We start from the raw sequence: 15384 nt of genomic DNA on the forward strand, positions 1-15384 counted from the left end.
GAAAAAGACAATTGCTTACCTTTCTTGGATGTACATCTGTTGCGTACATCTTCCGAGTTGCTTACCACTGTTTACAGAAAACCTACATTTGCTGGTCAATATATTCCATTTCAGTCATTCTGCCCTTTATCTCAAAAACTCGGTTTAATCTCTTGTTTGGTATTCAGAGCACACAAGATTTGCTCGAAAAAGTTGTTTGAAGAGGAATTAGATAAAATTAAAAATATTTTTGAAGCTCTTGGTTATCCATCGCATATAGTCAGAAAGACAATTAACAATACAATCTCAAAATTTGAAAAACCGGTTAAATTTGGTCCTAGAAAATGCCCTGTATATTTGAGATTGCCGTATTTCGGTAAAGTAGCAACTGCTCTAGAAAAGACTGTAAAATACACTGTAAACTCCACTTTTAACTCTGTACAACTAAGAATCAGTCATGCTACAAGAAAGCCCTTAAATGGAATTTGTAAAGACCGTACTGCCGATCAGGAAAAAAGCAAAATTATTTATATGTACAAGTGCCACTGTGACAGTGAGTACATTGGCAGAACGTCTCAAAGATTCCATATTAGAAGGGACCAACACGTTTTTAATTCCCTCAGAAGATGGATGGACACTGGTTTAAAAAAACCATCTAATAGATCATCAGCGATAGCTGAACACTTATTAAACAATTCAGATTGCGCAAAGAACTATAATGATAGTAACTTTTCAATTTTAAGTAAAGCTCGTAACGATTATCACCTTAGTGTTTTAGAATCTCTATTTATAAAAACATATAAACCTAAATTGTGTAAGCAACAATATGTTTATAAATCTAATCTTTATAAGTTGTTATAGATTTTATTTGAATTTTGTCGCTTATTTTTATTTTTAATGTTGCTTATCTTAGTTAAATTACTGATAAACTGTTTTATATATGCATTTATGAATTGTGAATGTCTAATTAATTTTGCTCAATTATGCTAATTAGTGTTAATTGATTTTTCTGATGTAACCTCTAACTATTTATATACTCAAAATTTAATCTTAAAATTAGTTGCTAACTAAAGTAATTGAAAAGCGTTAGCCGAAATCGATTTTACTTGTTTGTTGCTTTAATAAAGATGTTTTTGAATGAATTTTGTCTTAGATTTCTGTACAAAATAATAAAATTGTAATTTTTGATTTATTTATTTTTATGTTTGGGTAAGGTGGGTTAGGGTTAAGGGTAAATATTAAAAAAATAAGCTTTAACATTTTTTTGCTGACTCAGCAAACATACAAATTAGTTGCATGATTTTCAAGTAATTCAAAAACAGTAGTGGAAGTTTGAAGCTACCCATAAAGCTATGTTGTTAAAAAGATAACTAGACTATAAAGTAGTTCATAATAAAAATCAATTATTCTTACTTGATGAATTATTCTTAGCTTCAGCTATTAACCTTAAACAACTAAAACTGTTTAATATTATAATATCCGGTTTATCTAAAAATTAAAAAATAAAAGTTATTTCTTACCAAGACAATCTAGTAATAATATTTATTTAATTCCTATGCACTAATACTTCAGTAAAACAACAAAAAAACAAAAATATTACACATAAAAAAATTCCAATACAATTTTCTTTTCGATAAATCTTTGGTTTGCATCTCTCATAAGTAGAAAATAAAAACAAATACACAAAATAAATAAAAAATCCACTTTTTTTTTGTACTACAGTTTTTTTTACAGAATTTTTGCCTAGTATAGTTTTAAACACAATTTAAAAGAAGGCAAAGTCGTTGAAAGTCTGAAGATTTTTTTGCCTGTCAGCCGATACAATGTAGCCTTTTGAGTGGACGATTCCCCTTTGCTTGACGAGTACAGCGTATCTGGAATAAAATTAAGTTATAAATAAAATAAAATATGTAGATAAAATGGTTATATCTGGTTAAATTATTATTTTATATAAGCAGTAGTTTTTAATAATTATAGAAAATAACATTTTAAAAGATGTATACTTAGGTCCATTTAACTTTTAACTGCGTATCTAAAAACAATGATAGAAACTGTTAGTTTAAAACGAAAAATATTTTATTAAATATAATTGTTTAAACGAAGATAAAACTACTCATTTTTATTCAGTAACAAATTTCAAAGAAAAATAATAACATTACTAATAATAATATTAATGGTAACAACATTGGTAATAACAACATTACTAATAAACAAACTCTGTAGCAGGTTTTATTAACTTTTAAAATCGTACTAGTGATTAAATTTAGGAAATTTGTTGCCTTGTTTATATATATACGATGAAAAATTTAAACATAATAAGGTTTAAATTTATTTATATGTGTATTCCTATGTCAGTATTACAAACTAGAATAAAAACAATTTCATTTAAACAAAATAAAGCTATAACAAAAGTAAAAATATGTTTTAAGTACACAAGATTTTGTTAAAATTAAATACTTTGATATTTTGTATTGTTTGAGAAAACAGCATTAAAACAAGAATTATTACTTAACTAAGTATCAATTATTCTACACTAATTTTGGTATGAATACAAGTTTTAAATAGAAAGAAAATTTAATTAGTTGTATTCAAAAGATTTAAAAGTTAACCCAAGCTTTAAAAACATTCATCTATGATTTTTTAGAGTGACTTTTACAGTAAATATAACTATAAGTATTAAAAATTTTCTTCATCTTTTGAATTTAACATTGTTTATACATTGAAAGATAAAAATTAGTTAGTCACATGTTTCGACAGCTTAACAAGTAATCGCAATTTTTTTACACATTCTATAAGTAATACAGATACAACAACTTAATATTGTTTAAAGATTGTTAATTATGACTAAGACATGACTGTTCTACTTGAAACAAAACATCATATTTTATTTTTTTACGTACAACTACGTAATATATTGTTTAGTAAAACAGCATCAATTGTAATATCTACATTTAAATCCTTTTTTTACTACTTTAGTCATAGGTTTGCATGTATGATCTATTTAGTACAAAATAAATGAGCAACTATCAGAGAAAAACTCAGCATATTTATTGAACGATTGCATTGTTGCATAAACATGTATTACTATTAGCTTATACGATTTGTTATGAACCAAAGAAAGCTGTTATGTTTGTTATTTGTTTGCTTACAAAAAACACTTAAATATTAAAGAAGTTTTACTACCCTTTTGTGCCATATTAACATACAACCTTATATTATACAAAAACGCTTGTACTTTAACTTTGGAAAATAGAGAATAGAAATAAATGCAAAACAATTTGAGGTTTTTTTAATGTTTAAAACTTTTAAATATACAGAACTTGTGGTTAAAAAGAATAATTGTAGAAAAAATAATAATACTCATATTTAAGCAGTTAGTACCACAGAAAGCTAGATTTCAACAAATACCAAATAAACTTAAAAACCCAACGTATATATATTGTATGTATTATCATATAACTTTTTTAAAAACATCACGCGATTTAGTGTTTACTCAAGCGTTCAGTGACGTAATAATAGGAACAATTGTGCGGGAATGACTTGCATTTTCATTCAACAAAAAAGTAGATGTTTGAGTGTTTGGAAGTGGTTGATTGAACTTTAATAAAATACTACAACAAACCTATAATGACTTGCTGATATTTTAATAAAAATTATTTGTAGCATTCTTTGGAATTTTTGAGTTTTAAAATCAGACAAAAGCTTGCGATTGGTCGAGCGGTTTTTAATGTCTGCAACTAAATTTTTCTAATGTCTGCATAATGCTACTTCAAACATTCTAATTGTATATGGTTTTAAAATTGTGGATTCAATTTTAAATTAAATATTTTTAAAGGTAAATGTATCTGAATAATTTACTTGTTTACCATAATTTCAGACTACTGGAACTTTACTAAATTTTCTTTTAAATATACTTTGAATCATTAAATGAACTAACATTTATTTAATTATAACTTATTGTATTCTAATAAAAAAAATATTTGAATTTAGAGCAGCTTTTTAATTCTTAGCTTAAAAATTAACTGTGAGAAAAACTCCTTTTAACTTTTTTTACGATCTTGAAATATTTGAAAAAGATAATAATATTCTAGACATATATTGAGGCATTAGTAATTTTTAATTTGTATTTTTTAGTTGTAAATAATCAGTTTATGTTACAACACAAGCATTAGAACCTTTTTAAATATTTTTTTAAACTTATTACCAGTTCTACATAAAAGGATGATGAAATAAAATATTTTTATTTTAAGAAAAGCGTGACTGATCTGTAAAATATATGTTTTTGTATTTAAGTTCTTGATGATCAATAACACAACAAAAAAATTAAAACGCTATTTTTAAATCCTAGCGCGTATTTTGTAAACAAGTTTTCAATTTTTTGAATTTTTTAATGTATGTTAGTGTACAGAAAATAATTTAGTTCTCACTAATAATATAAGTTATATGGCTAAACAATCAAAAAATTACAAATTCAACTGTTTTATCAGATAAGTTTATCAATTTAGAAATTAACTATTTTATCAGTGCTTAAAATTTTACTGTGAGACTTCTCCCTTAAAATAAAAAGAAATATCATAAAAATGTATTTATAATCTAATTATGGGGAGGTTACAGTATTTCACATGAGAACACAAATATATTTCGACTTAAAGTACAAAGCGCCTGTGAATGGTGTATATTGAGGTAAATTACAACTGTAAACTACGGTAATTCCATAAAACATTAATAAAGCTTTGGGAATTCTGTGACATTTTGTGGAAGAAAGTTTGACTTCTATAGAAAGTTCAATTTAAATATTTGTGGATTATTTTTTTTGCTTTGGAAGCAAACTCATAAAAATAAAGATATATACATAAGAAAAAGACAATTTTAAAATATGATTATATTGTTTATCATATATTTATATTGTCAAGTTATATTGTTTATTATATTATGAAATTTCTTATCATAAAAAACCTTAAATATTTCTATTTGTTATTTTAGTTTTTACAACTAGCCAGTTTAGTTTTTAAATAGTAGCATAAAATTTTGTAAAAAAAAATGTTGAAATTTATTTTTATTTAAATGTGCTAACATAGACTAGCTGAAATACTAAGAGTTTTTAAACCTAAAACAAAAAACAAAAATTTGCATTTGCAAAATCAACTTTTAAATAGTTTCGTAACAAAGACAATAAAAAAATGCTTAAAAAAATAATAGGAATAAGGTCATGTTCTTCTTCTTTTAACTGAATCATTTTTAGTTTTACTTGAAAGCAGTACAAGAAAAACTAAAAATATCTGAGTAATACAATATTTACTTGTAAATACATTTCGCAGAACTCAGAACGTCTGCGGTATGCCGAATTTTTCTGGTTTCGTTGATTATATGTATTTTTTTTAAACCTATTAACTGTTAAAGAAATATTGTACACTTAATTTCTGGTTGGTAGTTATTATCAATAATTATCAAGTAGTGTCGATTTAATTTTTGTTACTTTTCAACAATATCTAATAGTTATAAACAAATTAATTTCGTGATACTGTCAGAATAAAATATATATATTGCATTCATGAATTTTTTATAACTGTTTAAAAATTTTTAAATAAATTAAATATTATTTTAAATAGTACATTTAACAAATAGAGTTAATACTAATTTAAATACAATATTATATTTCTCCTCCAGTAGTTGAGGTCCCTCTATTTGTTTTCTTAAAACCAAAACATATAATAATATTATACACTTTATAAAAACAAGTACCACATTGTTTATAAAATCTCTTTAACTCTAGATTCAAAAAAAAAACATTAAAAATTCACCTTGCAATGTAGCTGGGTTTCCATTCGTGTGCTTTCAAATCTTGTGTTTTTTCTGCAATCAAATTTTGTAGGCTCTCGCTTGATAGAATTTCTGGAAAGTTCAAACTTTAAAATACCTAATTTTACTAGTAAACTTCAGTTTTCAACAAATTTCTCATCATAAAAATGCTAGTCATATTGTAACTTGCCTTTAATTACACAATTGAAAGTTCTCAACTAGAGTAGCTTTAAGGGGATTAGTTATATTTTATTTTAAGTTTATTGTAAACAAAACAATGTTTCACTTTTATATTAAAATATAAGAAATCATCAGTTGTTAAAACAAATCTTATTCAAATAAAAATTTCTATACTTTTTACTTTAAAAACTGATTATCTCTATATCGTAATATAAGAGTGAAACACTGTTTTGTTTACAATAAACTGTGAAAATAAAATAAAAAATTTTAAGGTTAAAATAACTTACCTGATAGTATTTATTTTATCAAAAGTTTTTTCTAAAATAAATTTATACTGATTTTATAAAAATAAAGAATTTTAGAAAAATTCAAGTTTTTGAAGAAAAAGGTAAGTATTTAATGGCAGAGTTCGATAAAATGCAGATTGTCAATTTCAATATAAAATCAATTAGCTTCAATTTAAGTTGGTATTAACCTTCCATTTTTTAATGCCTTCTGTCAACCAAATTAATTTCCCTAGGTAGAAATTTTTTATTTTTGTATGAAAACACCTATATACACTTTTTTTTCAATTTGTAGTACAAAACTTCATAATTAAACTTACAGCAGCATAGAAAAAAACCCTTAGACAAAATATAAGGTTTTAATACTATACCTCTTAAGTTCTAAATTATGACTGAAAACATAAAACTTATGATTTTTTAGGTTATTTTTAACAAGGAGGTTATTACGTAGAAGGTTAAACAAATATGCTATACAATTGTTTTGTACTTCGTTTATTTTAAAGTTGTATTTAATTTCGTAATTTATTCAAGCCTGCATTTAACTTTATATTTCAAAACAAATGCAATGCTATTTGAAGCATTTGACTCGTTTTTACGAACATAAAGGTACAACATAACGACTTTGAGTAAATAAAACAGGATCTATTTATTAAACTTGCATCTAAACTAAAACCCTTATACATCGTTATATAACAACCACTTAAGAACTATTGAAAACTTTTGTTCAGTACTTCAAAAATAAATTTAAAATTGAATTGTAGAAACTATGTCTACTGAAAAATTAATTAAAACACTCATCATTCAAGTATTTAGACATGTTTTTTCAATGAAACTATTCTTAGTATTGTTTAAAACAATTTCAAACAACTAATTCTATTTTAGAACTAAAAATAGTTTTTATTTTAAAACTTAGATAAATATGTATCGAATTACTTTCATTAACAATTTTTTTAATGATACAAAAAAAGACTGTAAACTGCTAATAATAGTAACCGATACTAAAATATTCTACTTAAAATTGTCAAGTCATATTGTACGTAATGTGTTTTTTCCGTTTAGTTTACTTGCAATTTTTAAAATTCATTCACACGCCTTATACCGAGAAACAATAAAATTCTTTATAATAAAAAACAGCAACTTATCAAGTTTGCTTACAATGCAGTGTAATAGTGAAAAAAGCTGTTCATGTTTTGAGTCATATAGTTAATCCTTTTAAAATTGCTACATACAATTCTAATTTGCTTGGTGGTTTAAATATAATTTTATTAATTGTGATTTACAAAACAAAGTTTTATTGTTAAGTTAATTCGCATAAGTCGCTTTTTCTAACAACTTTTAAGATTAGTTACAACATTCTCTAAAATTTACCAAAACTTGAACTAAAAAAAAACAAAAAATTAAATCAAACAGAATTAAACATGGTTTAATCATTATATATTGAACCACTATAATGTAAAAATGTATACATATAAAGTGTATTCAATCATTAAAAAAAGTTTGTATATATGAATATACATTTTAAACTTCTATCTTGATTTTTTGTTTTAAATAAAATAATTTACAACAACTTAAAATCTTTATAACTTGTGTATAACAAGCTACAAAAATTTAAAGCTTTTTAAAACGTGTAATAAACAAAAAAAGAAACTTTTTTCTGTAATAAAAATCACCAAATGACAATTTTGTATTTTGAGGAAGTAAAAAACCACTTTCAATGCCAAAAGTTTAAAATAAATTTATAAAATTGAATAAATTTAAGTATTTTAAATTTTTTCAAGTGCTTTGCCCAGGCGAAAATTATATAAAAAAATAGTAAAATTTTTGCAACTAAACTTTTAAAAATATTTATTAAATTTTTTCGCACAGAAACATACTATTTTTATAATATCCTAATTTTGTTTTATATTGGTAATTTAAAAGTCTAAAAAAGTTCTTGTGAATGTGTATTTGTGTTTTAGTAAACGACAGAATTTTAATTACAAAACCAATAGGTATTATTATTCTCTAACAACTAAGTTATTCAACTATAAAAGTATTTAATTAAGTATGAATCGTTGTTTTCATACAAAATGTTTAAATAAAAAAGTATAACGTTGTCCATACAAAGAAACCATTGCAACATTATTCAATTACACAAAGTTACTCATAGTAACAATATACGCAAATAAAACTTTTGTTTTACATAAACTAAATATTTACTTTCATAAAATTTTCAAGGCCAATTTTTTAAATTAATCATGATGATTGTCTAAATTGGATTTAGCTTAACTCTAATATATGATCAAATTTTAAAGGATTAATTTAAATTGGATAAAGCATATTGCGTCTTATTACAGTTTTTAGTACTTTTTGCCATTTAAAAAGTATTATTTTAAGCACAAATTAGTAATTATATCTTTTCAATTTAAAATTCTTGAACTACTTTGACCATATAAGGTCATTTGACTAAGTAAATTGCCATGTCACATTATCAACTAAAAACAATATTTTCATAGCATTGACACAAAGGATACTAACTTACGGGTATTACAATACTTTTCACAAGAATAATTGATAAAATAATATTGGAATGCAAATACTCCCAATTTTTTTAGTTAATAATAACAAGTAACCAAAATAACTTAGCAAAAAAAAAATTATAACTTTAGTATTTTTGTAATTCTATTACAACAATGCAAACTTATTTCAAAAACCATAAAACCATTTTGATGATATAATACAAACTCAAATGTAGAAAACAAAGTTTTGTTCACGTTGTCATTATGAAAAACATCATGAAACACATTTATAAAATTTAATTATAAAAACAAATGTACAATGTGTTTTTTCTACCTTAAAAGTTTAACATAGTCTAACTCATAATTAAGATGTTGATATTAAAAACAACAGATATCAAGTTACAAACTTTTTCTTTGCTGCAATACTTTTTGTTTTTTTTACTTCAATTTGCAACCACAAGTAATATTTAAGTAGATGTCACAATTTTGTTTTGTATTTATTTTTTGAATTACAGAAAAATAATTTTTTTGGCCCAGGCGAAAGAGATTACTCATACCTTACATAAATGAAGTGGAAATTTTTTGTAAAATTTACAGCAAAATGTATTGATTGAATGTAAATTTACTTCAATGTAGAATATGGTCGAAATTGTATATAAATCAACGCACTAACTTTATTTTCACATTTTTAATTGCGGTAGAGGTTCCTAAACTTGAGTATGCAGCAGAAATTTTATTAGAAGCAGAAAACTTAGTTTACTAAAAATATACAGAGTTTAAAAACTAATGCAACAACTTTATTTTTCAACTAAACAAACCATTAGGGTCATTGTGAGTGAGCAGCTCTATGTTTTTATCAGATGAATATTGAAGCAGTTCGTTTGGAACGGTGCAACAGTTCTTCAAATTTATCTGGTTAACACTCGGCTTGATCTGTTTAAATTATGGTAAAACACTTATTACATTCAGTTTAAATTAACTTACTTTTGACTGTCTTCTTGTTGGTTACTTTAAATAATACTTTAAAAAATTTCATTATAAAATTTGTTTAAACATATAAAATAACCCGTTAAAAAATATTCGATTTACACTTGGCCTTGCCATGGGGTGGGAAAATTTTCTAGTCAGCCGCTGGCCTAGCCAGACTGTTTTAAAAATGTTTTCTCAGCCTTAAATTATTTTAAAAATTATGATACAAATTAAATTAATTAAAACCATAATGTAACAGTCATGTAAAAAGCACCATTGAGTAGTGAAAACTATATTTTCATTACATTTTAAATTGATGGTTACAAAAAGACTCAATTTATTTTCAAGTTAAAAAAACGTTTGTCATACCTAGTCTAGTCTGTAATACTATATTAGCAGTTTAACAACATAATGAGGGTTTACTTATATTTTATAATATAGCTTGTGAGAACTTTAACTATAATTAATAATTTTGCACAGTAATAACTAATTGAAAATTCAAACACTTCTGATAAGTATAAGACCAGTGTAGTTTTTTTTTAACCAACTAGATTTGTCTTTAAGTTAATATTTGTTGGGCATCATATATTTCTTAAAACCTAGATTTTTTATTTTGGAACTATATCTACTTGTAAGTTTTCTATTTATATAAAACAATGTGACCAAATTAATGACAAAGTATTAGGTCTTATTCAAGCCACTAAATACACACTTAACTTTACATATACATTTTATTGCGTGTACCTATTTAAAAGTAATATAAAATATATCATTTCAATACTTTAACTATATATTATTTGATAAATAAACCATACAATTATTATAACTGAGCCGTAGTTATAACAAAGAATGATTTCAGCAAATATATACCTGTATATACAATGATAAAAAAATAACCTGTGCGAATTCATACAAGTCTTCGATTTCAGTCATGTCGAAATCACACACTCCAATCTGATTGACTTTTCCTTCCATTACTATTTCCTCCAACACTTTCCACACTTCCTAGAGCATTTTCAAACGTAAACTTATAGATTAAATTGTGTGAAACTTTTATACAAATATAAAAGTTTTGTACATAGCTTTAAATTTATGTTTTGAACCCTTGCATGTTTGTTTTTGCAAACTAATAAAAATATTTTTCTTAAAAGTGCTACATTTGAACCATTAAAATATTTGCAGAACTTTATAACTTACAAGCCAATAAACATTAAATGGTCATTAAAATAAATAAAGTTTAAAAGTGTTATATAAAGATTTTACAATCTAGTTTGCATGCATTGTGTTTATAACTACACCTTTTGCAATTAAGTTAACAAAAAAATAAAATTCAAATAAACTATTAAATATTTAATAGCTTTTACAGTAATGTAAATTAAAAAAACTTATCCTCGTTTTACTACTATTTGCAGGTAACAAACAAATATTGTTGTTTAAAAAAATAAACATGTTAAAATTTTATGACCTCAGACAGAACAAATATTTACAAGTTCAAAAATTTGCCATGTAACTTTAAGAATTGCTGTGTAATATTACAAAAGGAATATTTGCCATAAGATCATGTACTTGTAAATATTTATCTTTTATAATAAAATACAAAAATATACGTTATACAACATGATAAAAAAACTTACATGTAAAAAATCAAGTAAAATAGAACTTTTTTAGACTATGATTATGACGCATTAGGGTAAAAGGTTTTTAAACAAAAATTGAGATGACCACTTTTTTAATATCAACATGCATAATATTAATGATAATATTAAATTTAATTGTAATAGAATTAAAAAATGAATTAACTTTTGACAAATACTTAGTTTAGTAAAGTAAAAAGATAGATAAATTCTTAAACAGGCTTATCTAGATGCAAATAACACTAATACAAATTATAATTAAAAAATATTGTATAAGAAGTTATTTAATTAAATAAAACAAAAACCTTGATGTGTTCAAATCTTTCATTTGGGGTGAGGATTCTTTCCTGGGTGACCTTCTTGTTGTTAGGCAACGGGAATGAGAGCAGAACGGAATCAAGTCTGTCCACATCAAGGCTTCTTGTTACTATTGGTACAAATTAATTTTATTTGGAGTTTGACATATTAAATGTTTCTAATACAATTACATTGAGAACTATTATTTAGTAGAACAAGTGATACTTTTGTACTCAAAATTTTGTAACATTGGTGGGTCAGTAACAAGATTTATTATCATGATAACTTTGCAGCTACACTTTTTTTTCTATTGTGTAACAAAGTTAAATTACAGATATTTTCTGCTGGTTTGACCAACTTGTTAAATAAAATTTCAACAACAAACTTTTGTTGATTGCCTCCCTGACAATTTTTGGTTTGTACTCATTGAGAAATAGTTTGATGGAAATTTTCATCTCATCTCTCAATGTTGGGTCAATTTCTTTCACTAGTTTCTGGTTAGAAAGCTCCAAAGATGCTGCTAAGCTCTATGTAAAAATAAAATTTTTACTGAACTATTTATACAAAATAACTCTTATATACATACTTTGTTTTTCACCTACTTGTATAACAATAACTTGAAATTTTTTTTTTGAATGACTACAAATGTTACAAAAGCAAAATAACAAAGTTTAAAATTTAATCTATTTCAAAAACAAAACGTTAGTTCCCAAACTAAGGGGGCTATATTGCTTCAAGAGAAACTTGCTGTAGAGCAACTACCTTTTAAAATATGGTTTGAATTTTATTAATTGATAGCAATATTTAGGTATTAAAGTGTTAAACAATACAACTGCTTATAAACTAACATCAATATCAAGTGCACTTTTGGAAATGTTTTTAGTCCATGATTTGATGACACACTTCAGCCCATCCATCAACTGAAGAATATAATCTAATTACAGAAAATATAAAACAATTGTTAGCTGTTGTACACCAAAATATTACAAAATACTTAAAAAAAATGTTTTGTGTTAATTGTATAATTGTTAATTTTGCTTGTTAAATATCAACTAAGTTTAGTGAACTCCACAGTACAATAATTTTGGTATTCTTTAAAAAAATGCTAAAAAAATTGTAATTTCTAAAAATTTTATATTTTATTTAAAATAGAAGAATATGGTTTACAAACAAGCCACAGCAAAGTAATAAGAAATTATAAAAAATAATGATTCACACTTAAACATTATTTTACTAAACCAAAACAAAACTTAATTACTATTATTTCTACTTATATTTCAAATCCAAACTTCTTAAATATGTAATAAAAAAAGTATACAAGCAAAACAGACCTCATCAGGTGAAATGCTGGAATTTTTGTATTTTTTCATGAGAAACCAGTCGATGATGTTGCCAGTGTGAAAAGTTATGTTGTTTGTGTGGCTGATGACAGCTCTGGCTGCTTGTTGATCTTCAATCAGTGACATATTAGTTAGTTTCTATGGAAAAATACAATTTATTAGTTAGATACTTATTCATAATATTAAAAAAACATTATTAAGAAAAATTTTGGCATACTGTAAAATTCAAGCAAGTTTGGTATAAATTAATAAAAAACTAATAAAAAACATAGGAAGAGGTTTTCATGTCAACTTCTTAAAGTTAATCAACAAAATCTAACTCAGACAACTTAGCTTAATTAAATTCTAAATATTTTAAAATGTAGCAGTCTTTCCTTATGTATCTTTGTTACAAGTAGGTAAAAAATAAAATATAGAAAAAGCTCATCTTTTCATTGTATTTGAAATACAGTTGAAGCATAATTAAAAGTAATTAGTGTAATTTAATTCAACTTTATTATCAATACTTAAGTAAAAATCATAATCTATATATAGTTAGTTATTTAAACTAATCTGATAACAAAGATTACAGTAATAACTCACTAACTTTTTTATTATATTTTATAAGTATTTTAATGAGAATAATAAAAATTAGTTAAATGGTTATTTCTTTATGGTACTAAATAATCTTTAAAAAAACTTAAATATTTATCTTAAAATACTAAAATAAATTTTATAATATACACAAATACTTTTTTTTTAATTAGGTAAATTTTAGGTGAGTAACTCCCTAAACTTTTTATAAGTATAAGAATACATGCTTAAAAATTCTCTATACTTATACTTAAATTTATAAAGACTGGACAAAATTGTACAGAAATACATTTAAATATATAACCAATAGCCATTAATTTATTGATAATAATTAATTTTTATACATTTTTAATACAACCCTTTAGCAATTTGATAACATTATTAAGTAAATGTGTTTGCATCAAAGATTATTTTGCTTTGTTGAAGTCTTAACGAAGAAAAATTTCACAAAATTCAAACCAAAAATTTAAATTAACTTATTATATATTATACAACTATGCATGTATTAACCCAATGCTCTACTTATTACTTAAGAAAAAACACATTGTCAAGTACACTAGCACATATTCAAATGAATGGTGGAATATATGCAACACCTCTGAATATATAGCCCAATGCAATGCCATGACAATTCAAATGAACATTAGTAACCTTACTACAGATGAACTTTCTAGCTATTGCTAGAACACCCTGTCACAATGCTGCTACAATTTGCCTGTTACTAAAATGGAACTTTCTCAAATGGAAGAGAGCTTTGTCATTGGCAAACAAAAAAACAAAAGCTTTTCACACAAGCTAAGAAAAAGTATATTTGCTTTGTATAACAAAGCTTGTAGCATATGATATATCATTAAAACAAATCTTACTTTGAATAAAACTGAAATAGCAAATGAAAAAAGTTTATAATCAAATTATAACTTAGTTAAGGTTTTTTGTTTAATTAAATGTTTTCAAAAGTATAGAAAAAATTACTAAAAAACTTTAAACATAACTAATTTAACTGCATACCAGATATAAGTAGCACACAAGTTATAGAATAAAACTATAGCATTGTAGATTATATATACAGCCTGAATAACTGGTAACATATGGATCTTTAGAATTTACTAAAATAGAAACTTTTGTTGATTTTTTCCATACTTTAAATAAAAGCTAATAAGTATGGTAAAACAACTTACATCTGTTTTTAACAAAACTGGCTATGAAACATATATCTATGCAGAACAATGACTCCAAATATTAAAAAATATATCTTATAAAAAATTGACTTAACATTGAGGCTATGGCTTGCATAAAAGTTAGTTATTTTATGCAAATTAGTTGTTTACTTTTTACAATTGGGACTTTTTATATTTTAGGACTCTCATTCTCTTTATAAGGGTCTAAGTTTTCACCTTGGATTATAACTTCAATACAAAGTCATACTACTTAAAAACCGTATTTGAGATAAAAAGTTAACTACCAAACTTATTTTTTCCTTATTTTAAAAGACCTTTAAATTAAAGATTTTACGGCAACAGACAGAACATATCGAGTTAGAAAATGTCTTTTATTAAGTAAAATAAAATCGGTTACGTAATTTGAAAAACACACAAACTAATACCATTACATATTTTTAATAAATTAAAAAGCTTTGAATAAAAAACTTCAGATTAAAAAGTTTTCAAAGTGTATAAAATCAAAGACTAGTTTTTTACTAAAAAGTTTTATTATAAATATATATCATATTTTAATCTCTCAGATTATTACAAAAAAAATAATGTTTTACTGTTATGTTGAATTAAAAGAGATCATTAGTTGTTGAATAAATCCTAAAAAGATTTTAATAAAA

General features: G+C 24.2%; 1 protein-coding gene across 1 annotated transcript; it reads right to left on the reverse strand.

Moving 5' to 3' along the window:
• Nucleotides 1–1505: 1505 nt before the first annotated feature.
• On the reverse strand, nucleotides 1506–13114 carry LOC145831606 (glutamate--cysteine ligase regulatory subunit-like). The gene is made up of 8 exons (XM_082938911.1): nucleotides 12972–13114; nucleotides 12489–12560; nucleotides 12026–12167; nucleotides 11649–11770; nucleotides 10607–10714; nucleotides 9559–9673; nucleotides 5781–5871; nucleotides 1506–1853 (listed from the first exon to the last, which is right to left on the reverse strand). The coding sequence occupies exons 1-8, from the start codon at nucleotides 13104–13106 to the stop codon at nucleotides 1745–1747; spliced, it is 894 nt and encodes a 297-aa protein (XP_082795037.1). The 5' UTR covers nucleotides 13107–13114; the 3' UTR covers nucleotides 1506–1744.
• Nucleotides 13115–15384: the final 2270 nt, after the last annotated feature.

The sequence above is a fragment of the Thalia democratica genome, chromosome 3, assembly GCF_965202585.1.
Source record: "Thalia democratica chromosome 3, ktThaDemo2.hap1.1, whole genome shotgun sequence".
Taxonomy (NCBI): domain Eukaryota; kingdom Metazoa; phylum Chordata; class Thaliacea; order Salpida; family Salpidae; genus Thalia; species Thalia democratica.